The sequence below is a fragment of the Nycticebus coucang genome, chromosome 17 (assembly GCF_027406575.1).
Source record: "Nycticebus coucang isolate mNycCou1 chromosome 17, mNycCou1.pri, whole genome shotgun sequence".
Taxonomy (NCBI): Eukaryota; Metazoa; Chordata; class Mammalia; order Primates; family Lorisidae; genus Nycticebus; species Nycticebus coucang.
Window position 1 is genome coordinate 946,125 of NC_069796.1, and position 26,726 is coordinate 972,850.

Sequence of the window (26,726 nt, forward strand, 5' to 3'; positions counted from 1 at the left end):
CTGCTGATCTCTCCCATCCAGCCCAAACGGCTACTTTCTAATCTTTTAACTTGTTCAAAACTGGCTAAGCTTCGTATTCTTCTGTTTTTAAATTAATTTTTATTACACCATAACTGTATACATTTACAAGATACAATATGATGATATGATATACAATGTGTACTGCTTAAATAAAACTAATTAACCATCACCTCACATATTTTTGTGGTAAGCTTTTTACTCTTGGGCCTGCATTCAGCTTTCAAGGTAAGAACCCAGGCTCTCGCCACTTGAACCACAAACACTTCCCCGCTTTTTTGTCCTTTATAATTTTCCTGGCCTGTCCCCACATAGTACCTATTGTGTTTGAGCATATTAATTGGAGATTTACACAATTACAGGAATTTGGGACTAAATTAAGTACACAGAAAACTAAATAAGTGAAAAATAAGACATTTACAAATTACAAGGGAGAAAAATTAGTAAGCACAGTATATGACATGGCTCATCAGCAAATAATGTCAGCACTTTTTTATTGCAGAGAAGCATGAGGTAATCAAAACAACCCTATGAGTTGTTCTATTTTGTGATATAAATAGAACTTTTGTATAAGTTAACAAAATAGAAAATTGCTAAAGAAAGCTTGTTCATTAGCCGGGCGTTGTGGCGGGCGCCTGTAGTCCTAGCTACTCAGGAGGCTGAGGCAAGAGAATCGCTTAAGCCCAGGAGCTGGAGGTTGCTGTGAGCTGTGTGAGGCCACGGCACTCTACCGAGGGCCATAAAGTGAGACTCTGTCTCTACAAAAAAAAAAAAAAAAAAAAAAAAGAAAGCTTGTTCATGTACATGTGTATATATATATAAAGGCATATAATATACATACTCCCACTCCACGGGAATGTGTGGGCCACCATCCGCAGAAAGCACCCCAGGCCCTCTCTCTCCCACATCCCACCGTGTATTATTATTATTATTTTTTTTAGAGACAGAGTTTCACTTTATCACTCTCTGTAGAGTGCCTCTGCGTCGCAGCTCACAGCAACCACCAACTCCTGGGCTTAGGCGAATCTCTTGCATCAGCCTCCCGAGTAGCTGGGACTACAGGTGCCCACCACAACGCCCAGCTATTTTTTTGTTGTTGTTGTTAGTATTAGATCATAGCTGTGTACATTAATGTGATCATGGGGCACCATACACTGGTTTTATACACAGTTTGACACATTTTCATCACACTGGTTGACAAAGCCTTCCTGGCATTTTCTTAGTTATTATGTTAAGACAATTATATTTATATGTCTTGTATTAAGATATTTACTAAGTTTCACATGTACCCTTGTAAGATGCACCGCAGGTGTAATCCCACCAATCACCCCCCCTCCACCCATCCACCCCCTCATTCCCCTCCCTCTTCCCCATATTCTTAGGTTATAACTGGGTTACAGCTTTCATGTGAAAGCCATAGATTAGTTTCATAGTAGGGATGAGTACATTGGATACTTTTTCTTCCATTCTTGAGATACTTTACTAAGAAGAATATGTTCCAGCTATTTTTTTTGTTGCAGTTTGGCCGAGGCCAGGTTTGAATCCGCCACCCTCAGCACATGGGGCCGGTGCCCTACCACAGACGCTGCCCCCACCATGTAATTTTTGAGTGGACAGAGGTATCAACTTGCTGTGGTGTGAGATTCCTATGGACATGTGGAAGAGACGCTATCAATTTTATTTTAAAGTGCCAATATTTAAAACATAACTTACATCCTTTGTTGTAACATACAAAAGTTATGTCCTTGAACAATTCTAGACATCAACTTAAAATATTAGAAGGGATTTATAATCTTTGAAATTATTTTAGAAAGTCTGAGACCAATATTTCATGCCTTCCAAACACCTGCCAAAAATAGATTGTTCTGTTTTTCAGCCTAAGATGTGGGCTCATACTCCCCTCTGGTGGCTAAAGTGATCAGGAGACTCACGCGAGGTATAAATTTGTACGTGGCATTTTGGAAACACAGGAATTTCATTTCCTTTTGTTGCTTTAAACAAATAGCAAGCCTTATGAAATCTGCATGTAGAAAGGGAATTGGGAAGATTAGGATGTGATGACTCAATGGACCATAAACTTGTCTGCCTTTAATAATTGGGAGTTGGTGTGAGCCAAGCAGGACTGTTTTTGCTTCCCAGAGGCATTTAGATAGTACTCACTGTCAGTGCCCAGGACTGGCCAGGTCTCTGTCCGGCTTAACTAGGTTCTGGTGAAGCTACCTTGCTCAGGAACAATTGCTCGTAGGTGCCTGAAGGCTTTACTTTAGCTGGAGAGAGAGCGAGAAAGAGAGATAGAGAGAAAAATAGTCTTAGAATAGATATTAGAATAGATCTTAGTCTTTAGCAGAGCTTGGTAATCTTTAGCAGAGAAACGCCATGCTGGCATTCCGTAGGCAGGAGAGGAGACAGAGTCAGAGTAAGCGGGTCCGTGATAGAATGCACATGCTCCCAACTGCCTTCGCCTCCAGCCTAATATAAGGCTGATCTCGTGCCTCTCAACAGCACAGGTGTAGAGACTGCCAATTCACCACTGCTCTCATCTCGTGAGCTCTCATGCTTGTTAGGAGCTAAATCCCTCTCCATGCCCTTTTCACCCTGGTGTTCCATTGAGCTATACAGGTATTTCTTATAACTCTTACTCCTCCTAGCCATAGGCTATACAGGCTGCTACAACTCACCCCCACCCTGTGCCCCAGAATTCTCCTTGAACTCCAGCTACTCCTGCAGGTAACAGCCTATTTCTCCATCCCTCCTTACTATTAAACTTCCTGGAAAAGGTGTCGTATTAAATGTCTTGAAAACGTTGGCTATAGTCAGACTTCCGGTTTCTTCACTTCACATTCTTCCTTCAGTCAAATCCATTTGGAACAACTTCCCTCCACTGGACTGAGACTTCTCTTGTCAAGGTTTTGAATAAATTCTCTGACACCACAGCTACTGGAACCATCTGCATTCTTAACTCCTCAGGAGATTTGATAGCTGAACCACTTAGATGAGAAAAAGGATGGTATGTGAGAATGGTATCTTGCTGACACCTTGATGACTTGATGCTAAAAAATACAAACCACTCACATAACTTAAAGAGAAAGGTTCATTGGAAAAATCTAATATTATCTCACAAAATTCAAAGGTTAAAAAATATAGCCAAGCTCTCCAAGGTAACTTGCTGGGCTCCTCTGGGGTCTATGTCTGTTCATGGTTGTGCTGTTTCAAACACAACTAATACATAACTTTCTAAGTCAAAGGATCAACAAAGACTCACAGGAGTCTCTTAGTCCCTGATAGTAAATTCCCATTAGAGAGAACCGGATTAGTCCTGCTAAAGTGCCCATCCTTTAAGCTGTGGCTGGGAATGCAGGATCACTGTGATGGTTAAATCCAGCGTCAGTGTAGCTGGGCTTTGGTGCCCAGGTGTTTATTCAAACACTAGTCTGGGCTGGGCGCCCGTAGCTCAATGGTTAGAGTCCCAGCCCCGTGCACCAGGGGTGGCGGGTTCAAACCCAGCCAGGGCTTGTTAAACAAACAGAAAAAAAAAAAAAATCCCAGTCTAGATGTAGCTGTGTATGTTTTTTTTTTTTTTTAAGATGTGATTAACATTTAAATCAGTTGATTTTGAGGAAAGCCTTTTATGCTTCCTAATGTGAGTTGGCTTATACTGAACTGCAGGTCACATGAGCAAAGATTCAAGTTTCTGGGGAACAGCACTCTCCAGTTACTGCAACACAGAAGCCCTGCTGCCTCAGTCGGTCCTGCCTGACTTCCCCTGCTGGTTTCAGACACTAGACTGCAACCTCAACTCTGACCTGAGTTTCCCACCTGAGTTTCTAACTGGTTCCTTCTATGGATTTAGGATTTACCAGCCTCCCCAGTCCTGTAATCAGCTCCCTAAGCTAAATCCAACCCAGTCTAAACTAAGTCTATTATATACATTTGTGGCCATATATATGGAAGAGGAATTAACCTGCTTTCTGTACAGATGGAACATATACAATGTATCTATATAGATTTGTAGAGAGATGCTGATCTATCTCCCCATGGTTCTGTTTTTCTGGGGATGCTAACACTATAACCACAGAGCAGGCTCAGTCATCAGAGTCTCCCTGTTACTGAAGAGCAGGGTTTGGAGACAGAATATGGGCAGAGTGACACCAGCAGGATCACACATTTGATCCAGAGATGATCCTGACCCTAGTAGCAGCAGCTGGGTGTGCTCACAAATCGAGACTTGTCAGCAATAGTATTCAAAGATTAGAATCTTTGCATTAATACTATTTATTATAACATAGTAAATCATAAATTAAAAAAATGCAATTAATATTTGTTACCTAATTAAAATTTCAATCACTTCTTTACATAATTTAACTGTTAATATTGACATTTCATAGTGTTTTATTGTCTTAATCTAATAATGTGGACTTTGGTTAGAACATTTAATTATTTTTCTCTTTTTTTTATTGTTAAATCATAGCTGTGTACATTAGTGCAATTGCCTGTACCCATTCTAAGATGGACCATAGATGTGGCCCCACCCATTACCCTCCCTCCACCAAAATCTCCCCCCTCCTTTCCCCTTCCTTGGCCCTTTCCCCATAGTCTTGTGCTTTAGTTGGGTTATAGTCTTCATGTGAAAGCTATAATTTAGCTTCATAGTAGGGCTGAGTACATTGGATACTTTTTCTTCCATTCCTGAGATACTTTGCTAAGAAGAATATGTTCCAGCTCCATCCATGTAAACATGAAAGAGGTAAAGTCTCCATCTTTCTTTAAGGCTGCATAGTATTCCATGGTATACATGTACCACAATTTGCTAGTCCATTCGTGGGTCGATGGGCACTTGGGATTCTTCCATGACTTAGCAATTATGAATTGGGCTGCAATAAACATTCTGGTACAGATGTCTTTGTTATATTGTGACTTTTGGTCTTCTGGGTATAAACCTAGTAAAGGAATTATAGGATCGAATGGCAGGTCTATTTTTAGGTCTCTAAGTATTCTCCAAACATCCTTCCAGAAGGAATGTATTAGTGGGCATTCCCACCAGCAGTGTGGAAGTGTGCCCTTTCCTCCACATCCACGCCAACATTTCTGGTTTTGGGATTTTGTTATGTGGGCTACTCTTACTGGGGTTAGGTGATATCTCAGAGTAGTTTTGATTTGCATTTCTCTGATGATTAAGGATGATGAGCTTTTTTTCACGTGTTTGTAGATCTTGCGTCGGTCTTCTTTAGAGAAGTTTCTCTTCAAGTCCCTTGCCCACCCTGAGATGGGGTCACGTGTTCTTTTCTTGTTAACACGTTTGAGTTCTCTGTGGATTCTGGTTATTAGACCTTTATCGGCGGTATAACCTGCAAATATTTTCTCCCATTCTGAGGGCTGTCTGCTTGCTCTACTCACTATGTTCTTGGCTGTGCAGAAGCTTTTTAGTTTGATCAGGTCCCAGTAGTGTTTTTTTGATACTGCTTCAATTGCCTGGGGAGTCCTCCTCATAAAATATTCACCCAGGCTGATTCCTTCAAGAGTTTTCCCTGCACTTTCTTCAAGTATTTTTATAGTTTCATGTCTTAAGTTTAAATCTTTTATCCAGTGAGAGTCTATCTTAGTTAATGGTGAAAGGTGTGGGTCCAGTTTCAGTCTTCTACAGGTTGCCAGCCAGTTTACCCAGTTCCATTTGTTAAATAGGGAATCTTTTCCCCACTGAATGTTTTTAATTGGCTTGTCAAAGATCAAATAATGGTAAGTAGCTGGATCCATTTCTTGGTTCTCTATTCTGTTCCAGACATCTACTTCTCTGCTTTTGTGCCAGTACCATGCTGTTTTGATCACTATGGATTTATAGTACAGTCTCAGGTCTGGTAGCATGATTCCTCCTGCTTTGTTTTTATTGCTCAGTAATGTTTTGGCTATTCAAGGTTTTTCTGATTCCATATAAAACGAAGTATTATTTTTTCAAGATCTTTAAAGTATGACAATGGAGCTTTAATAGGAATTGCATTAAAGTTTTATATTGCTTTGGGCAGTATGGACATTTTAACAATGTTGATTCTTCCCAGCCATGAGCATGGTATGTTTTTCCATCTGTTAACATCTTCAGCTATTTCTTTTCTTAGAGTTTCATAGTTCTCTTTGTAGAGATCTTTCATGTCCAGAACATTTAATTATTTATGTATATCCTTACCAGAGCCCTTTCATAGCATCTGTTTTGCAAAATACTTGCACTCATCAAGGGCATCTTACTACTTCAATCAGAAGTTAAAAACAAGAGAGCACTTTTCACCTCTGATCTGTAGTCAGAATGTACCTTTGGATACAGCTCGTTTTATAGACATACACTTCCTGTTATGGTGACAGGAAACTTCTGCCAAAGTACCATACTATAGTCTCAACTTTGCCAAATTCAGCAAGAATAAATATTTGCACCAGCCTAGAAGATCCATAATGAGGGTTGTGTATAATCAAGATAATATGAAATAAAATTGTTTAATAAGTATCTGAAAAATCTATTTGACATGTTTTCCTATAATGCAGATGAATGAAAGGCTCAATAATAAATAAAACAAACTAAAATAAGGAAAAAAGAATGAACAAAAAATAACAAAGCCTTTCAGATATTTGGGACTATATGAAAAAACCAAAGAGGAGAAGAGAAATCAAAAATTTAGAAAATCTATTTAAGAAAGTAATTGATAAAAACTTCCAAACACAAATGAGAAAGTTAGACATTTGGATATAGTAACCCGAACAATTTTTAAGAAAACACATGTCAGAAAGGACTTCAGCTCATCGTATTATACTCAGGATGACTAAAGGCGAGGTGAAAGTTAGCAAGAGAAAAGCGTCACCTGTAAAGGGAACCCCCTCAGATCACCCTTCAGCAGGCACCTTACAGGCCACAAGAGAACAGAATGGCATTTTCTTTTTTTTTTTTAAATTTTCTGTAGAGACAGAGTCTCACTGTGCCGCCCTCGGGTAGAGTGCCGTGGAGTCACACGGCTCACAGCAACCTCTAACTCTTGGGCTTACGCGATTCTCTTGCCTCAGCCTTCCGAGCAGCTGGGACTACAGGCGCCCGCCACAACGCCCGGCTATTTTTTTGGTGCAGTTTGGCAGGGGCTGGGTTTGAACCCGCCACCCTCGGCATATGGGGCCGGCGCCCTACTCACTGAGCCACAGGCGCCGCCCCAGAATGCATTTTCAAAGCACTGAAAGAAGAAAACTGCCAGCCAAGTTTATATCCTGCCAGAATAAACTTCATAAATGAAGGAGAAATGAAATCTTGACTGACAAGCTCGCATCAAGCATATTCATCACCACCAGACTGACCCTGTGGGAACTGCTCCAGGATTTCCTGAAGTGTTTCCCGCAGGGTTAGGAAATGCCCCCGCAGGACAGAGCATTAACTTCTGTCTTAAACATGAGAACAAAAGGGGGATACTCACCATCATAGAACTAACACATGACAACATAAAACTATCACAGAGGAGGAGGAAAAAGGAATTAAACGACAACAGGACATAAGTTCATCAAACCACAAAGACAGAAAGACAAAGAAAATAAAGACGCAACTTACAAAACAGCTGGAAGGAAGTCAGCTAACAATGTAACAGGAACAAAGCTGTACATATTAGTATTACCTCTAAACACAAATGGATCGACTACCCTCTCACAAGACACGGACTAGCGTAAGGGATCAAAACCAGGATCCAGAGAGCCAGGCAGGCACCCCGTCATCCCAGCGGCATTTCACCCCTGCCAGAACATGCCTGCACCATGTGCATGCAGGGCAGAGCCTCCTCAACCTGCAGAAGATAAGGGGCGCTGGGGTGAGCCCACTGCCCACTGGCCCTCTAGGCTACCTGCCTAGCCACTCCAGCGAACAGGGCAGTCTCAGGAGCAGAGGATAGTAAGCCTACTTAAGAATACCATGGGAACTCAGGATTGAACTTGAGGGCTTAGAGGACAGGCCCACAGCCCAGACACTTATACCAGGAATTGATTGTGTTGCTTAGGGGAACAGGTGGGAGATTTGTAAACTACTCTTGGGAGGTAAGGGAGCCCCCATGTGCAGAACCAAAATGAAAATGCAGGGTGGGTCTGGCCACGGTGGCTCTTGGCGCAGCACGTGACCACAGGGACGCTGCCCTTTCATTGCACAGAGGGGTCCTCTGTCAGGAACACCCAGCCTGCCGCAGATATGATGGTCGGGGCCATTGTGGCTTCCTGCTTGCAGATGGATGCTGGGAGGAGGGCGCAGAGCAAAGCCCACCCCTGCCTGCCAGACCCACCCCCAGACCAGCCTCCCTGCCTGCCAGAACCACCCCCATACTGGCCTCCCTGGACGCAGAGCAAAGCGCCACCAGACCCACTCCCAGGCCGGCCTCCCTGCCCACTAGATCCACTACCAGGCTGGCCTCCCTGCCCACCAGACCCTCTCCCAGGCCAGCCTCCTGGCCTATTGGCTCTTGGGTTCGCTTCAGCTCCTTCCCGGGGAGTGTCCTCAGCAGATTAGTAGCTGACCCTTGACCTCACCAAGACAGCCCTTCTGCATGGCCTTATGGAAACCCAAGTCTAGGCTTGGTTTCTGAAAGTGGGGATATAGCTAAGAGCAGGTAAGATCTAATAGAAACGATGGAAAGGAAAAAATGAAAGAAAAAAGAAAGCACTGGTGGTGAGGTACACGGTGGCAAAATCATTACTTAAGTCCTTCCCATGCTTATCTGGAATGAAAGTCCTAGCAAAGATGTATCTTTGGCAGACACAGTGAAAGGAAGAAAAAGAAATTCTTGCAACAATTGCATTTTTGACTGCTCCAAACCCCAATTAATTTTCTAATCTATATTATGTCCATATAAAGAATCAGGATTACTTGGTGTTAGAAAATACAATGGTCCTGTCAAATCCTTTTGTTTCTAGAAAGCAAAATAATGCCTTTATTTTATTATTGTTTAACCACTAGACAACCAGTGGGGAAATTGCTTTTAAATAAATCAGTGGATGTAGAAAAGGGACAAAAAGAATCAGATCAAGGTCTTCTATGAGGCAACTTTTAATAACAAGTAATGATGCAGATGTAAGGCAAGGGAGGGACCTGGCATCTCTCCGCCACGTGAGGACACAGCGTTGGCGCCTCTTTTGTCCCTTTTCGCTTGTTCACCATGTAAGGACTCAGCAAGAAGGTGCCTTCTGGGAATCAGAGAACAGCCGGCCCTAGCCAGGTTCCAGATCTGGATGTGGTGTCTCAGTCTGGGATTCTCCAGCCTCCAGAACTAAGTGGGGTTGAGCCTAAGACAGACAGATGGCTAAAAAGGGAGGAAAAGAAGAAAGAAAATGGACAATCACCATTATTACTAGCTCAGCTCTCAGGAGTTATGAAGTTGCAGCTGCCCTAGAAAACTACAGCTGCAAGTTGTAATTCTTACAGATTCTTTTCCCTTTCTGGTATAGCTAACATGCTAATTCTCTGGATTGAAGTTTCTCATTTATAATATGTAGGTATAAATTTTAATTGTTTCATGGTTAGTATCCATGTAATGAGCTTACCATGCTATCTTTGGGGAGAAGTAAATGTGTAAAGCTGTTACTGCTACAAAGGTAGTTCACCTGCGCAACTCCCGAATAGGTACATTTCTTTTTTAGGTTATAATTGTTAAAATAAAGCTGAACCAGTGGAGTCTGGTTGAAAGAAAGAAAGAAGGAAAGGAAAGGAAAGGAAAGGAAAGGAAAGGAAAGGAAAGGAAAGGAAAGGAAAGGAAAGGAAAGGAAAGGAAAGGAAAGGAAAGGAAAGGAAAGGAAAGGAAAGGAAAGGAAAGGAAAGGAAAGGAAAGGAAAGGAAAGGAAAGGAAAAAGGAAAGGAAAGGAAAGGAAAGGAAAGGAAAGGAAAGGAAAGGAAAGGAAAGGAAAGGAAAGGAAAGGAAAAGAAAAGAGTGAAAATGATAGAACTTTTTTTTGAGGCAGAGTCTCACCCTGTCACCCAGGTTAGAGTACTATGGCATCAGCCTAGCTCACAGCAACCTCAATGCCTAGGCTCCAGCGATCTTCTTGCCTCAGCCTCCCAAATAGCTAGAACTATAGGTGCCCGTCACATCAGGCAATTTTTCTATTTTTAGTAGAGATGGGGTCTTGCTCTTGCTCAGGCTGGTCTTAGACTCCTGAACTCAAGGGATCCTCCCACCTTAGCCTCCCAGAGAGCTGGGATTACAGGTGTGAGCAACTGTGCCTGGCCAAACTTTCCTATTTTAAAAGAAATGGGCTGTTTTTGTGGCTCAGTCATCTTTTCAGTTTGCTTCCTACCCACAAAACTTGGAGACTCACAGCCTCTTCTTATCTGGACTGTTTCAGTCTAGACAGATGGAGCTGTCAGCTATATGAGTCTTTTAAATACTCCATGGGATTTTTGTGAAACTTACTGGCTTTACTTAATGCCTTGAAAGACATATTCACAATTCTGAAACAGACATCTCTATATGTTGGAAGTCCGGCTGCTACGTGATGATGCTTTTAAACTTCTTAGGAGGACTTTTGGCTAACAGGGTGCTTACAAGCACAACCATAAACATTTCCAAGGTCTTGCCAAACGGTCTTCCAGCCACACATAGGCTTGATCTTCACAGCGCATTGTACTGGCAACATCCTGAATTTGATATCTGTGCTGTTACCATTTCGTATATTGAAAATCTTTCAAGGACAGACACATGTTGAGTCCTTTTTATTTTTCTAAATCCTTCTTGAAAATCTGAAAAACAGTTCCTTCTTCAGCTAACCTCTCTTACCACATGCTGGTAAGAGAGAGGGGACGTCCACTGTTGTAGTCTCCTGGGCCAAGTTTAATTTTGGTACATGCACTTTCTAACTTCCCCATCACTCAACCGTGATGCCGAACATCCCAGCACTGTGCCAGCCTCCTCACTGGTGCTCCTCTGTCCCAACTCATGGTCCTCTGGGTCTGTCCAGCACTGCCCTGCTTTTCTGGTTTCCACCTGCAGCACAATCATAAAAAACTAACATCACCCATTTTTGTTACAACCACAATCAACCTCTAAGTATCAACTCCTGCTTGTGTTATAAAGTGCTGTATTAAAAAACACTCTAACCTTAGTTTCTTAAAAGCAACCATGATTTAATTATTTCTCATGATTTAGTCCAGGCCTGGCAGGAATGAGGGTCCATCTCTAGTGATGTTAGCCTGAGTGATTCCACTGAGGGTGTGAGGGGGATTTGATTCAACTGGGTACTGATGGACTGGTCCAGCTGGCCTCTAGGTCCACGTGGCTTCTCAGGAGCTGAGCCTCTGTCCATGGTGGCTATATCCCAAAAATGCAGAAGCAGAAACTACAAGGCGGTTCAAGACATAAGCCCCAAAGTGACACTGCATGGCTTCCACCTCCCTGTCTCGGGCAAAGTCAGTTAACGGACAGTCCAGATCCGAGGGGACGGGACCACACCCTGCCTCATCTCTCTCCAACAGCAATGGAGAGATGCGTAATGCCACAACCACAAAGAATTACTTCTTTTACATACAAATGTTTGTAAAACAAACAGGTGTTTACTGTGCTTATCCAAATCAATGAAAAGATGAAACTTAGAAAATTAAAAGCAAACAATCATAAGAAAAAATATTATACCTAGATAACGCCTGACAGGAACTAGTCACGTGCGGTGACCAGGGGGACGAGAAGCGTGGAGGTCAGTCAGTTCTGGCAGTTGGATATAACAACTAGTCTGTTAAAGGTCCAAAGAACATGTTCCAAAATGACAAGTTAGCTACACGTACTAAAAAAGTGAATTAGTTGTGCAGGCATAATCTTTCTCAGTTTTTTCTCCAAGTACCCATAATTGGGGTATTGGTAAAAATATAATTTAAATTATAAGCTTTTAAATAAACTAATGGTCAAAAACAAAATCACAAAAAAATTGGAAAATATTTTGAACTGAATGAAGATAAAAAGTCAATATAGCACCATTTGGGGAATGCCCCTTACACAGTGTTTACAGGGAAATGTATTACTTGAAATGCTTGTATTAGAATAAAGAAAGCTTTTTAATTAATGACCTTAACCACCATATTAAGACACCAAGAAAACAGAAAATTAAAACCAAGATAAGAAAGAAAACCTAGCCAGGTGTCAGGGTGGGTGCCTGAAGTCTCTGCTACTCAGGAGACTGAGGCAGGTGGATCACTTGAGCCCAAGAGTTTGAGGCTGCTGTAAGCTGTGACAGCACAGCACTCTACCCACAGCAAGAGTGAGACTCTCAAAATAATTATGTAAATAAAAATATGAACAACTTAGGAATAAATCATAGCAATATATGTTCAATATTTGTACAGTGAAAAACTACATGATGAGAGAAATGAATATTTTGTGTTCTAAGTAGTCGAACGAAAGTAGCATGAATAGAACAAAGCAAATAAAACCCAGAATCAGCTAAGAGGGAGAGTGCTTTAGGCAGAAAGCTGTGAATTCATTTATCAAAGGTAAGTGGTTTTTCAACATTTTAATGTCATTGGAATAGAGAGGTTAAGTCTTATTTTACGTATTCTAGAACTAGGGCCCTACCAGCTGTCTAAGTGTAGGTGAGTTCAGGGAGGGGAAGATGCTGGGGACATTCAGCACAGAAGCAGAAAGAGGAAAAACAGTAAAGCTGCTGAGAGGAGAGAAATAAAGTCCTATTGACAGCAGTGCACAGGAGTTCCAGAAAGTGAGGACTGAGTAAGAGGGACCCCCGAGCAAAGAGTGTAAGAACTAATACAAACTGAACAACCCCCGAGACAAAGCAAAGGTGTGAACAGTAAACAGAGAGGAATCAAGTGTTTGGTGGTGGTTTAGTCCCACAGCTCACTCTGCAGACTGGAAACCTAATTAATGGTTGTCTGTAGTAGGATATACAGGATGTGACGCACATTTTCAGACAGATAACTGTATGTCATCAATATCCTTAATTCATAGAATTTCTCGAACCAGTGTGAGGAACAAACCAGAGAGGGAACGGTGGGGAGTGAGGAAATAAGACACAGGAGAGACAGAGAGGGGCCCGGGAGGGCTGGAGCAGCTGGGACTGCAGCCGGCTCTCAACAATGTGTACTATCTTAACAAGGTTGCTAAATGACGTAAATCTTGGCACACAGGGTAAAGATTAACTTTAAGAAGGAAAAGCTGTGTGCTTGCTGCAAGATAAAAAGTTAAGTATGCAGGGGCCACATGACTTATGGCCAAGGAAAAGAGAATGTTTGTTGTTAAAGGAGAAGCAGCTGGGAGGTCGTTCCCTGAACGTCTCCCCAGGCTCAGGGGCCCCGTGGCCTCACAGCCTGTCCTCCACAGTGGAATCATTGAGTTTACACTGTTCACACTTCTTCAGTTTAGTATTTTTAGATCAAGATTTAATTGTAGAGTGGAGAACATAGTATAGAATTAAAAGTACCTCATTCATTAGGGATAAATCAAGATTGGATTTTTGTTTTTTAAAGCTAAAGTGCAAGGTGACTAGTAGACTTCCAAGGCAGAAAATCCCTCACATGAAGTCCCACTGGAGAATCTGCATAGGTACTCAGAAAAATAAAAAAGGAAAGTTTAAATCCCACTTTAAGTAATCTCATCTTTCATCCTTTTACATAGCTAAGACTTCCTCTCTGTGGATATTTACTAAGAATTCACAAAATTTTCCATAATGAAATTAACCTATTAGCTCCTTTATATATATATATATTTTTTTTTTTTTTTTTTTTGGAGACAGAGTCTATGTCACCCTCAGTAAAGTGCCATGGTGTCACAGTTCACAACCTCAAACTCTTGGGTTTAAGAGATTCTCTTGCCTCAGCCTCCAGAGTAGCTGGGATTACAGGCGCCTGCCATGATGCCTGGCTATTTTTTGGTTGCAGTTGTCATTGTTGGTTAGCAGGCCCCAGCCAGGCCCGAACCTGCCAGCCTTGGTGTATGTGGCTGCATCCTACTCACTGAGCTACAGGTGCTGAGCCTACCCCCTAATTTTTTAAAAAATAAAAAGTAACAGAAGGTATTCTATAAAACCAATTGTAAGTTGTTAGCAGAAAACAATTTAAATGGAATTGATGACTTAAGAATTTTCGCAGATTTTGCCACCTCCTCCAGTTTTTATTGTTGCACCTGACTGGTCACCTGCCCTGCAACCCCTCAACCTGCCACAGTGAGGGGCTGTGATACACAAAACAGTTTCACTTGTATTTTTTTGTCTTCAATTTAAATAACGTGTCTGATAGACATCTATATTAATGCTTTTATTTATATACCAATTCAGAAATATTTAAAGACCTGTTTGCATTACTTGCTCAGTAATGAATTGTAACAATCCACTTTTACTTGTTCATGTTTATTTCAGATGAAGCCGGGAAGGTCTTAAAAACAATCTATTATTTAAAGATTAACTGCTTTTCCAAACCCCATTCCTTTTTAAAGCTGTTGTATTTATGAAGCTATATTTATGGCCCCCAAATCATTTTCTAGTCAGAAATCATGCCGTTTAACCTGCTGCATGTTCTTGCAAATCTCACAGTGACGAATGGTAATCTGTGTAAATCAGCACATCACCTACTGAACCCTGTCATTATGTAACTACAAAAACAAGATTCCAAAAAAGTAATCATACATGTAATCTACATATGAGATTGTAAAGGTTCTTACTTTATTAAACCACTCATTCTGAAATTAATGAACGAAATGAAACTCGTTTTCCAGTCTGAAAACAAATGGATGTGTCTTAAACAAAGACTACTTCCTTTATAAGTAAACAGGCCATTGCTTTTAGTAAGAATCCTTTTATTGGATATTATTAAAGTGGAGGGTAAACTGGTACGAAAATGCGCATAATCTCTCCTCTTTAAAAAATTAAAACATAGCTGAATGAAAATAGCGAAGTAGAATGAGCATGTAAAAGACAAAAAATAAGCCTATTTTATAGAGAATGTTCCTTGTTACACGTAGGTCATTACAAAAGTTTTGAGATACACAAACATCAGGAAATGTAAACCTGTGTGGTAAGGAACAAACACAGCCCTCGCAGCAACACTGCAAAATTGGGCTAGGAGCGTCCTGCACGGGGTCAGTCAGAAAGGACACTGTTGACTGTGTTTCTGGGAAGTCAGACAATGGACCATAACACAGTCTGCTTCAAAACTTTTGTAGCAACTCATGTATCTGTATGATACTAATGTTCTTCTCCATTGTGTCTTAAAGAACACGTGGCTTGTTCCTTTTCTACGTAATTGCAGATTTCATACAAATTAACATACCTTCTACCAATTAATGATAGTTTTAGATTTCTCATTCAACTGATCAGTTAACTAAAATGTTCAACTAAATGCAGCACTGATAGAGCCTCTTCTTGTTGTAAATGCAGCACTGATAGAGCCTCTTCTTGTTGTGTCAAAAAATAGTTATTGTTCAATACAATTTATACAACAGGATACAGGACAAATGACCCATCTAAAAATGATGACTCGGGCGGCGCCTGTGGCTCAGTCGGTAAGGCGCCAGACCCATATACCGAGGGTGGCGGGTTCTAACCCGGCCCCGGCTGAAATGTAACCAAAAAACAGCTGGGCGTTGTGGCAGGCGCCTGTAGTCCCAGCTACTCGGGAGGCTGAGGCAAGAGAATCACTTAAGCCCAGGAGTTGGAGGTTGCTATGAGCTGTGTGATGCCGAGGGCCATAAAGTGAGACTCTGTCTCTACAAAAAAAAAAAAAAAAAAAAAATGACTTTTAAAACGCCAGTTCTCATCCACTTACTGCTAATATTATGACTTCACTAACCAGTATTCACTATCTTATGGAAAAAATTATTTATAGTAAATGTAGAAAAAAAGCAAAAAATGCTTAGAAACGCATGCTAGCTACAAGTTTTCATGACTTTTATATTTAATTATAAATTGGATATTTAAAAATCTGAGTTATTCCCTGATATGTTACCTTATATACCAGAAAAGAAATGAAACGCCATTATTTCTTCAAGTTAAATGCATCTAAAAGGGAAATCACTACTTAGGGGGGAGTACAAAAAAAAAACAACGATTTTGCACAGAGCATAAATTTTAGACCTAACCAGATAAAAGGAAAATGGTAAAAAATACATCTACAAACAGATGTCATAGATTGCTCCCACGGCCAATCAGCAGGGACGTGTAGGTGTCACAGCTGTGCGTACACGTACTCGTCCAAGATTCAAACTGTTACATTGCAGCACACCTCCAAGTATGCATGCACATGATTTAGAAATCCCCACTGCATATAACAAAATAGAACTCTGAATAAATATAAGGTGTCTCAAGAAAATAACTGCAGGAAGCTAAGAGCCCAACAACACTTTCTCTGACCTAAGTTTTATTTTACACAAAGTCACACCGTCTTCAAAATAGATTCCATTGTAGCGCCACACATCACCAGTATCCAATTCTTACCAAAATATCCTTTTTCTGGGAGCTGTTGCTTTAAAAAAAAAAAGTTAAATGCATTGAGGGAGTAAGAATGCAGCAGAAAATTACAGGAGCCCACACATCCTTTTTCTTAAATTTAATTTGTCATATATAAGGTTTTTATATACAATCAGTGTGCATTGTAACATTTTATATTAAAAGTCGATCAAGTTTATCTAAAATGTTAACCTGGCTGCATAGCACATTTGACATTATTGCCCATGTGAGAGGGAAAACAAATGGATTTACAGTAACTTTTGGCCATTTGGATTTTGAGTGTTCATACACCTACCCTTATAAACCAAATGCATCTGAAAAAAAAAGTTTTCAGAGCATGCAGTTTAGATTTTACATATTATCTCACGATTTAAAAAAAACTACAAACACAATATTGACTAAAAAAGAAAAAGGGGGAAGAAATAACATGTAATAAAATATTCAATATAAAAGAGGACTAATGGAATTAAGTGGCCCCTTTCCCCATTTTTACATTCTAAACAATGATTCCATCAAGACAAATCATTAAAAAGTGTTATTACACTGATTTTTCTTTTTCTTTCTTTTTTTTTTTTTTTTTTAATAAGAATGCCTGAGTTGGTAGGGAAAGGAACAGTCAAAAAAAGCCTGAGAAGGGGAAATAACTAAGGAAAGTTCATTTAATCCATTTACAATAATTTACAGCCATTTTTTCTTTTGTAAAAAGGCATAATAATAGATCACAAACAGAAAATTCCTGGCTATTTTACAGATATAAGTACAGAATTTAAATATTCAAGCTTGTGATGAAAAGCGGCAAGGTGGTCGCAGTGTACAATGTAAACAAGTAGCTTTGGAAAGTGAACAAAGTCCTTGAGTGTTTCTCTTTATTAAGAAAGAACTCTCTTTCATTCCTTCCTGAAACATGATCACAGGGCAGAGTAAAAGTTCATATATAAACATAATTTAAATGGAGGTCAGTCTAAAATACTGACTTAAAAACAGTTTTATCCAGCCTATATGTGAGGGCAGTGTTGAGGTCCCTGTAATAGTAAACATTTTCCATTTCTTTAAAAAAGAAAAAAAAAAAAGTACTACAGTATTTGTAGTACAGTGCAGCATTATCCTTAAATATAAAAATATTTTCTCTTCTGTTGGGATGATAGACCTTGCATCCTGGAAAGAAGTAACGATACTGCTACTGATAGAAGATCTGCTCATATCGTTCAAGTCATGTAAGGCAATCACTGTGTTGGTTTAGGATATATGGCTAAAAGAAAAGTCCAGAAAGACGAAGTATCAGTGTTTGTTACGTCTTCCGACTGCTCCAGGTATGCTCAGGCGTACTTTTGTGTTCAACTGAATGTTCAAACGGAGATCTGGAGCCATAAGGAGACCTCTGATCTAGTGGTGACCTGGGGCCACTGCTGGAAGCTCTGTGGTCCATTTGCCAATCTGAGTGATACCTATAATCCCTGGAAGATTTATGGTGTGTATATTCAGAACTTGGCCTGTGGTCTGAATGTAACCGATGGTCTGAATGAGACCGATGATCAGAATGAGATCTGTCTTTTAAACTTCCTTCCAAATTTGGCCTGTGGTCTCTACTCCTGTGATCATCCAGTTTTCTGTGTTTTTCTCTGTCACTGTAATATCTAACAAAAGAGAAATAGGGGATTTTAGTCAGATTAATAATGTAAATTGAAATATTACCAAAAATCTTATTAAAAAGCAAAATCAAAAAGTAACTTAAAACATGCTTTTAAGTATGCAAGTCCAGTGTTTCCTTAAAAACTTCCTAAATTAACTTAAAAATCACTGGAAATAGTTCTTTGAAAAAACTATGATTGATAAAACTAAAATGAACCATACACTGTGCACCCTGATGCTATGGTTTCACCGTGGTTCACAGCAACTGCAAATTCCTAGGATCAAGCAATCCTCCTGCCTCAGCCTCCCAAGTAGCTGGGCCTACAGGCTCCAGAAACAACATCCAGCTAGTTTTTGTATTTTTAGTAGAGACAACGTCTCACTCTTCCTCAGGCTGGTCTCTTAATTTCTGAGTTCAAACAATCCACCTGCCTCAGCCTCCCAGAGTCCTGGGATTACAGGTGTGAGCCACAGTGTCCAGCTGAGAATTAGCTTATTATTTTATATATCATTTGTATTAATGCATCTTAACTGCCTGGAAGTTGAAATTAAAATAACTACAACTATCCAGAATACCCTTGAAATCAGTCTTTTCCACACTTCCAAATAGGAAAAAACAAAAATGTTAGAACATAGTTATGAAATAATCTGTAAAGGCAAATTTTCATTGGTTGGTGATGTCTCCTAAGAGCTCCCTCAAGTCGGGTCTAATTACTTAATTACGTATAATGAGACTTGAAGCATAAATAAGCCTCGAGAAACCTTCTCCACCTGTGAATGTGGCAGTTTAATGAAAAGTGATCTCTGAAGTGTTTGCTTTTCCCAGACAATGCACTGAACAAATAAGTCTTTTGGTTGACAAGTCCTTTCTACAAACAACATAAAATACACCCTGTGAATTTTCTGTGAAATCATAAATACATACTATTATATACATGGCTTTTCCTTTCATTACATGGCCCCTGATAGGAGACACCTAAGGGCGTGCCTGTGCTGTGATGGGTCTCAGAGAGCACATGTTTCACAGTGAGTATGACTAAGACACACAGTCTTATAATTAATCTCTAACCTTATTATTCTTTCGAGTTCACTTTTAGCTAAGATCATTAACTATAGAAAATGCACCTCGAACAATAAAGGAATAAAAAGTATTCTCGTGTTGTCATGACATTCATGCACCCACTGTTTAAAAGCTTCAAAAAACAATAAACAAGAAAACTTGGTTTCAAGACCATCTCAAATTGATAAGATTATATTCAACCTCAATGAGGTGTGCTCATATAAACCGTTTTCTCCTCTCATTTTTAAAAATATAGAATGCCAACTTTCTCCAACCAAATCTGACGCATTATTCCATCAAGCTATTGTTTTATTCCACTGTGATATTTAAAAGAGTATTTGAACTTATTCTCTAATAAAAATGAGTTCTACAACTGATAATGATAGAATTCCCTCCACCAAATAATTTCTTATTGTACATTTGACCTCAATTTTAACAAAGAGCAGTACATATCAAATTTTCTTAATTATGCACTGAGACCTTTCTCCACAAGTCTTGTCTCAGGGCCTGAAGACTGGCTGGCTGGTAGGGCTAATGCGGCTAACACAACCTGGAAGAGAAAGGTGTGACAGCAACAGGGCTACCTGCTGTCCTGCTTGTAGTGCCCCCACTCCCGATGGTCTTTGCCATTACTAAAGGAGGAATAGGGCCGCTTCCTGGACTCGCTCTTCTTGTACGAGTCTCCTTGGTGCCGGTCTTTGTGCCGGTCGTGGCCCTGAGACGAGTGTCTGTCTGAAGAGTAACTGTCCCTGCTGCTGTCATCGTGATTTGCATTCTCTTTTAATCTGTCCACATCTGTTAGATTAAAAAAAAGTCCACCTTTGTGAATGACTTTCAAAAAATATATGACAAAACTAATTTTGCTAAATAACAAAAGCTCATTTTTTAACTCTTGTCAAAACAAAGTCAGCTCCCAAACAACAGAGGCAGTTTTAAGGCTGTAGAAATGGTCAAAAAAATCATACCAAGGCTTTAAAAAGGGCCACTTGGTTCTGAAATGTGAGAAAAACCACAATTGGAAAGTATGGAGCCCATGTCCTTCTCAGACAAATTATTATATAATTTCTGGACACTGGCAAAAGGTTGGTTAATAGAAGGAATAAGGAGTTAAAACAGATTACTGCTTGAGAGAACAGATTTTATAACATAATGTAGGTATGGTTTTGAATTACATTATCTTCTCAATACAAAGGTATTTCTAAATAAAAAAACCTGAGAGCCATTTTTATATTGGTTTCTCTACAACAAAGGAAGGAAAACAATATTTAAATTGATTTTCCACAACAATTAGTAAGATTTACTTACCTGGATTTCTAATCATATGAGCATTCAAGCTGCTGTTCTGATCACCATGTTGCTGGAATAAATGCACACATGTAAGAATCTCTTAAGGGACCTCAGATACTCCCACAGAATAGCGGGTAGGGGAGCTCACAAGAGGAAAATCTAAACAATGTCTTCCCATAACAATGTTCATAGTATTTTTAGATCTTTTTAAAAAAGTAAAAACTTAACTGTAATTGTAAGCTTCTAAGAAAAAAAAAAACTATAAACTACTATCCCATGCCACTTTTAAGAGAGATTTGACTTTGACATAATTTAGACACAGCAAAAAAGTTGCAAAAATAGTCCTGTGAGTACCCAAAGACCTTCACCTGTCCTCTAACGTAAATCCTGACCATAGTATCATGATCAGAAACAGGTAATTACTAGTAACTGAATTTATACTTCAATCAGATTTCACATTTTTCCACTCATGTTCTATTGCTCCAAGATATACCTGGGAACCCTACATTCCACTTAGTTGTCTTTTTCTGGTATAGTTCCTTGGTCTTACATTTTGTAATCAGGATACCTTTGGAGAGTACCAGAAAGTAAAGAAGATTCCTCCAATGGGGCTGGTCTGGTATTTTTCTTTTCTCTTATTTTATTTTTGAGATAGAGTCTCATTATGTTGCCCTTGGTAGAGTGCCGTGGCATCACTGCTCACAGCAACCTCAAATTCTTGGGCTTAAGCAATTCTCTAACCTCACCCTCCCAAGTGGCTGGGACTTACAGGCGCCCGCCACAATGCCTGACTTTTTTTTTTGCTGCAGTTGTCACTGTTGTTTAGCTGGCCTGGACCAGGTTCGAGCCCACCAGCCTCAATGTATGTGGCTGGTGCCCTACCCACTGAGCTATGGGTGCTGCCTGGGGTTTTTCTTATATGATGTATTAGACCGGGGCCATACTTTTTAGACAACAATTCCCCACAAGTGATGTGCCTTCCACAGTGCACATCAGAGAATCCATGATGTTGACCTGTCATGATAGTGGTAAGGAGGGTTAAGGTCCCCATTTTTGTCACTTATTGACAGTGGTGTCCTGTAGGAGGCAAACAGGCCTCTCTCTCAGCTGGGCGCCTCAGAATCCCTGAAGCCTCATCAAGACCTCCAAGGATGAAAGGAGCCCCAGGCCCAGGCAGGCAAAGTCACTAAGACCATCCCTACCCCCAGCAGGTGGGTGGATCTAAATCCTTTGAAGTCCAGATTGGCAGTTAGATTACCAAACCTTATTGCTTGCCCTGCAGGAATGAAATTTGTTTTCCCCTTCCCCTTTTTCTAAATATGTTATCAGCCATTATTGACAACTCACTAGCCAATGTTCCCCATCATTCAGCATGTCCTCCTAACCTAGTCTTCCTGGGGACTTGGGATTCTTCTAATCTGATAGGAATTTTGGCCCCTTCATATTGAGCATGTACGCTTCTGTGTCAGAGATCAATAAAGGATTCTGAACAGTCAGAGAGTTACAGCTGCCTCTCCAGGCCTCTCAGCCTCTGCATTAAGCTGGTGCAGAGTCTGATGATTTTCCCCTAACGTCATCTCCCCTTGTTGACCCCCAACCCAGGTCAGGGTCCTTCAGGCAAGTTTTTCTTCTATAAAATTATTTTTCTTTTGTCAATAAATATCATAACAAAGATGCTTATCATCGGGCGGTGCCTGTGGCTCAGTGAGTAGGGTGCCGGCCCCATATGCCGAGGGTGGAGGGTTCAAACCCAGCCCCAGCCAAACTGCAATAAAAAAATAGCCGGGAGTTGTGGCGGGCGCCTGTAGTCCCAGCTGCTGGGGAGGCTGAGGCGAGAGAATCGCGTAAGCCCAAGAGTAGAGGTTGCTGTGAGCCGTGTGACGCCACGGCACTCTACCTGAGGGCGGTACAGTGAGACTCTGTCTCTACAAAAAAAAAAAAAAAAAAGATGCTAAACATCTCAGAAGAGATCTTTTTAGATTCCACCAATAACCCATCTTCTTGCCGCTCTGTCCTCCACCTTCTGTGGCATCTCCTGCAGCCATCATAATTGGGGTATTCTAATGGTGGATTTCTATTCCCCTCATTCCTTCTAAACTTATTAATAGAATTTTTTTGTAAGAAAGAATATCACACAATTAAGAGAAAAAATATGATTCACTACTTTACCTGAGATTCTTGCCGTTTTTTAATAGCATGCTTATATAATTTATGTAATTTTCTTGCATCAAACTCAGTAAACTTAGATACAAAAATCCACAGGTTTCTAGAAGAAAAAATGGCAAATTAGTCTGGTGGAGAATATTTAGCTTTCTCACTAAACCCCTCCCCTCCAGACAAAAACAAACACAGCCCTCTCTGGGATAAAGTCTAATCAGATTCTCATATTTTTTAAAACTTCGTACGTGAATAAGACACTAATGAAAATGAACACAATTTTATTTCTCTTCCAAATGCCTTCATTTCATAATCTTTGCAGTGAAAAGTAGTAATAAATCCTAAGTTGAAACGTGCCAAGTAACAAATCGGGAAGGAACTCAGAAGTTCTTACTGTGATCTAGATTATGTATTTGAGGAACAGGTGTATTAGTCTTGGTAGAAAGAGCATCAGATAATATGAATTAAGCTTATAAAGAACTTCCCTCAATAATTCATTAAAAATCCAATTACTGTTTTATAATATAATGGTCCCAAGAGTAACAGGACTAGACACTGTGAACCAGGTACAGCATGGCATCTCTAGGTCCCTCTTCCCATCCCAAGGCAGGAATTAGTAACTATTCAGATTGTATTGCCTGTTTCACAATGTATATCCAATCATCAAACTGTACACCTTAAATATATTCAATTTTTAATTGTCAAACATACCTCAAACAAAAAGTGTGTGCGTAGTAGTCCCCAAAAGACAAAAATATACTAATTACAGATAGAACATTTACCTTGAAATAAATTTTAAGAATAAACTTAAATCAGAAAATAAATGACACCTGACTGAACTAAAATGCACAGAACTAAGAAAATTTATCTAGCCTCTACATGGATTTACAGACTATCTCTAACATACCTGCCCTCTACAGTTAATTCACAAGAGCATAAAAGTCAGGCAGTTAATAAACTCAATCTTTTTGTTCATAATTAAATTATTCTTAAAAATACATTCTCCCCTATAAAAATCTAGTGAGGAATTATATCCTGGTCTTGAGTATTTAACCTGCATAGTGGCTGACCATGAGTAAAGCCCCAAAGCTGGGGCCAGCACTGTCGTGGCCTTAAACCCAGTGCCTCTTTCTCAAGGCCAGCTTCTAGAAACTTCCTCTGTCATGTCCCAGAGTCCGAGCCTTATATAGCTCAGCACTTGTATCCATTTTTTCCTTCTGTAAAATGAATAACTAGCAATTTATCTTCTAGGTACATGTAATACTACTAAAAGGATCATTTAGAATGAGACGTATTTGATAGAAAAATGAAATGCAAACACACATCCTATTATTCTGATCATCACTCTATCAATCTTCAAACAAAAACCAGTGTTGTATTTTATTTGTTTTCAAGAAATTTGACCCATAAGATATAAAGACATATAGAAATATCTACAAACAATGAATAAAGCTGATAACCATGGTCACTGTGAGAACGTGCTTGTCAGCTCTTCTGTAATCACAGGTCTACCTCTATCTCCTTTCTTTAAATGGGTCTTGGTTGAGATTACAGAGTAAGAGAACAAGAATGGATTTTCTTTTAAACTTCACTGTCATCCTTATTACCACTCTCCTTTTTAATGTGCAGATGCACTACTGAGAGCAGAGAAGCCAGCAGGCTGACAATGGTACCCGTGCCTGATGTATGCTCATTTAATTTTATTTCTAATTTATCTAGTAGTTTGGCTTAACAGTGATTTGGATCTGGTAATTTTAGGAGCACAAATTTACCATTTTAAGATCAACTGTGAAAATAGAAGTCTGAGCTGAGCATGGTGGCTCATGCCTGTAATCCCAGCACTCTGGGAGGCTGAGATGGGTGGATTGCCTGAACTGAGGAGTCCGAGACCACCATGAGCCAGAACGGGACCTCGTCTCTAAAAATAGCCGGGCATTGTGGCAGGTGCCTGTAGTCCCAGCTACTTGGGAGGCGGAGGAAAAAGAATCTCTTCAGCCAAAGAGTTTGAGATAGCTATGCGCTGTGACGCCACAGCACTCTACCAAGGGCAACAAAGTGAGACTCAGTCTCAAAAAAAAAGAAAATAGAAGTTCACATTTCACATTGCTAGAGAATGTTAATTTTTGTAACTTTATGCATGTACCTAGAAGATAAATTGCTAAATTTATGTAACTATACACTTTGAGGGCACATTAATTTCTAACACTCAGGGAAAAAAAGATTACTGAGAGTAATTTGGTGAATTGCAAAGACTGCTGTTTAAAATAAAATGCAAACTGAACTTTAATGAAACTGCTTTCACTATTTCTTATTTCACTTGCAGTATATTATGATACGTAATTAAGTAAATCACTCATGAATAAAAAGCTTTAAAAGGAAAAAATAAAACAATCACACCCTCAGGTCACCTTTCTAAACATTACTTTGTTACCCAAACTTCAGAAGTAGAAAACTAAATTGAAACATAAAAGACAGCTACATCATTTTTATGTGTGTCCTGAGAAGTGTCACACTCACTTTCTCCACTGCTTCACCTGCTCAGGACTGGGGTACTCCCTCAGACACTCCGTGATGTGGTCTCCGATCTTGATCAGGCACTGTCTGGTGTGCTCCAGCTGCTCTCTTTCTGAAAGGCCTTTCTCAGGCCTGTCAAGTTGTTTCAAAGCTGCTTTGACAGGCCTCATTCTTTCTTTACACTTGAAAAATGGAAAATAAGAATATATTTATTAAAACCCTGAATTCAACAAGACCTTCTTTCAATGATATTTACATGGTATAGCATTGTTTGATATAAGCTATTAAAGTAAGTAGTTTAATCTCACTGCCTTTTTTCCCCTTCAGATTTTTTCCTAAGAAAGTAAGGCTTTCCACTAACCATTTAGCTTTGTGTAAGTAAAAGCTTTTCATTTCATGTTATCATCTACATAAACTGTTACTTTTTATACTACAGCATGCTGTTCTAAGCAGTCTTAAACATTAAAAGTAAAATGTTTTGAAATACAACTTAATAGTCTATTATCCACTATAATATACAGTAAAAAATAAAAAATAAATTCATGTGATAAAATATGTGGCATACTAGCAAAGCTATTAAAATCACTATAGCTGGGCTGGGTGCCTGTGGCTCAAGCGGCTAAGGCACCAGCCACATACACCTGAGCTGGCAGGTTCGTATCCAGCCCAGGCCCGCCAAAACAACAATGAAAGCTGCAACCAAAAAATAGCCAGGCGTTGCAGGTGGCGGGCGCCTGTAGTCCCAGCTACTTGGGAGGCAGAGGCAGGAGACTCGCTTAGCCCAGGAGTTGGAGGTTACTGTGAGCTATGATGCCATGGCACTCTACCCAGGGTGACAACTTGAGGCTCTGTCTCAAAAAAAAAAAAAAAATAAATAAATAAATAAATAAAATCACTATAGCTGAATGTATAAATTGTCTATTCTTCCAAACTGTTGGGACACACAAAATGGCTAATAATGGCTTTTGCTACTCTCATCTTTGGGGTGGTTAGGCAATAGCAGGTGGTTGATAAAGATGGACCTTTCCTTGCCCTATCCATCCTTGCCCAGCATGCTAATAAATGGATAACATATCAATAATTGTATAATTTATTATAAAAATAAGAACTACAATCTATACCAAAATCAGAATAGCAGTATGAGTAAAACGGCAAGCTTTCAATAAACTTTGTAAAAATCAATGCAAAATCAAATTAAGACTTGACATTATACTCAGGAGGAGCAAGCTGGGTTAGTTCCAGGAATCCTGCATCTGAGGATTGGGACAACACAGGACAATCTAACACCATTTATTTAAAAAAAAAAAAAAAAAATCCTCACGCCGCCACGGCTCTGAAGGTCTACTTTTACTTATTGAGTGGTTGTAGTTCTCAGAATTTGTTTCTTCAGTACTTTATTCTTTTATTGACCTATTTATCCAAATCAATTGACGAGTTTTCCAGTTTTTGTCAGGAGTAATTTGAATAACACTGGAATTGTGTAAAGTTAAAACTAACATCCAGCCCAAACTGATGCCTTTTTTAAGAAAGAAAAAATAGGCTCAGGACCTACAGCTCAGCGGCTATGGCGCCAGCCACATGCACTGGAACTGGTGGGTTCAAACCCAGCCCGGGCCTGCTAAACAATGAC

At 39.9% G+C, this 26,726-nt stretch overlaps 1 protein-coding gene across 2 annotated transcripts in view; it reads right to left on the reverse strand.

Annotated features, from left to right (window-relative positions):
* Positions 1 to 16,534: 16,534 nt before the first annotated feature.
* The window catches only part of CHD1 (chromodomain helicase DNA binding protein 1), a 91,343-nt gene continuing 81,151 nt past the window's right edge, over positions 16,535 to 26,726 (reverse strand). For both annotated transcript variants that reach the window (XM_053566638.1, XM_053566637.1), the window contains 5 exons: positions 25,100 to 25,278; positions 22,595 to 22,691; positions 20,444 to 20,495; positions 19,723 to 19,933; positions 16,535 to 18,083 (listed from right to left, as the gene is read on the reverse strand). In XM_053566638.1, the coding sequence (XP_053422613.1) occupies positions 17,738 to 18,083; positions 19,723 to 19,933; positions 20,444 to 20,495; positions 22,595 to 22,691; positions 25,100 to 25,278 (885 nt within the window). In that variant the 3' untranslated portion in view covers positions 16,535 to 17,737. The remainder of the gene's footprint in view (positions 18,084 to 19,722; positions 19,934 to 20,443; positions 20,496 to 22,594; positions 22,692 to 25,099; positions 25,279 to 26,726) is intronic.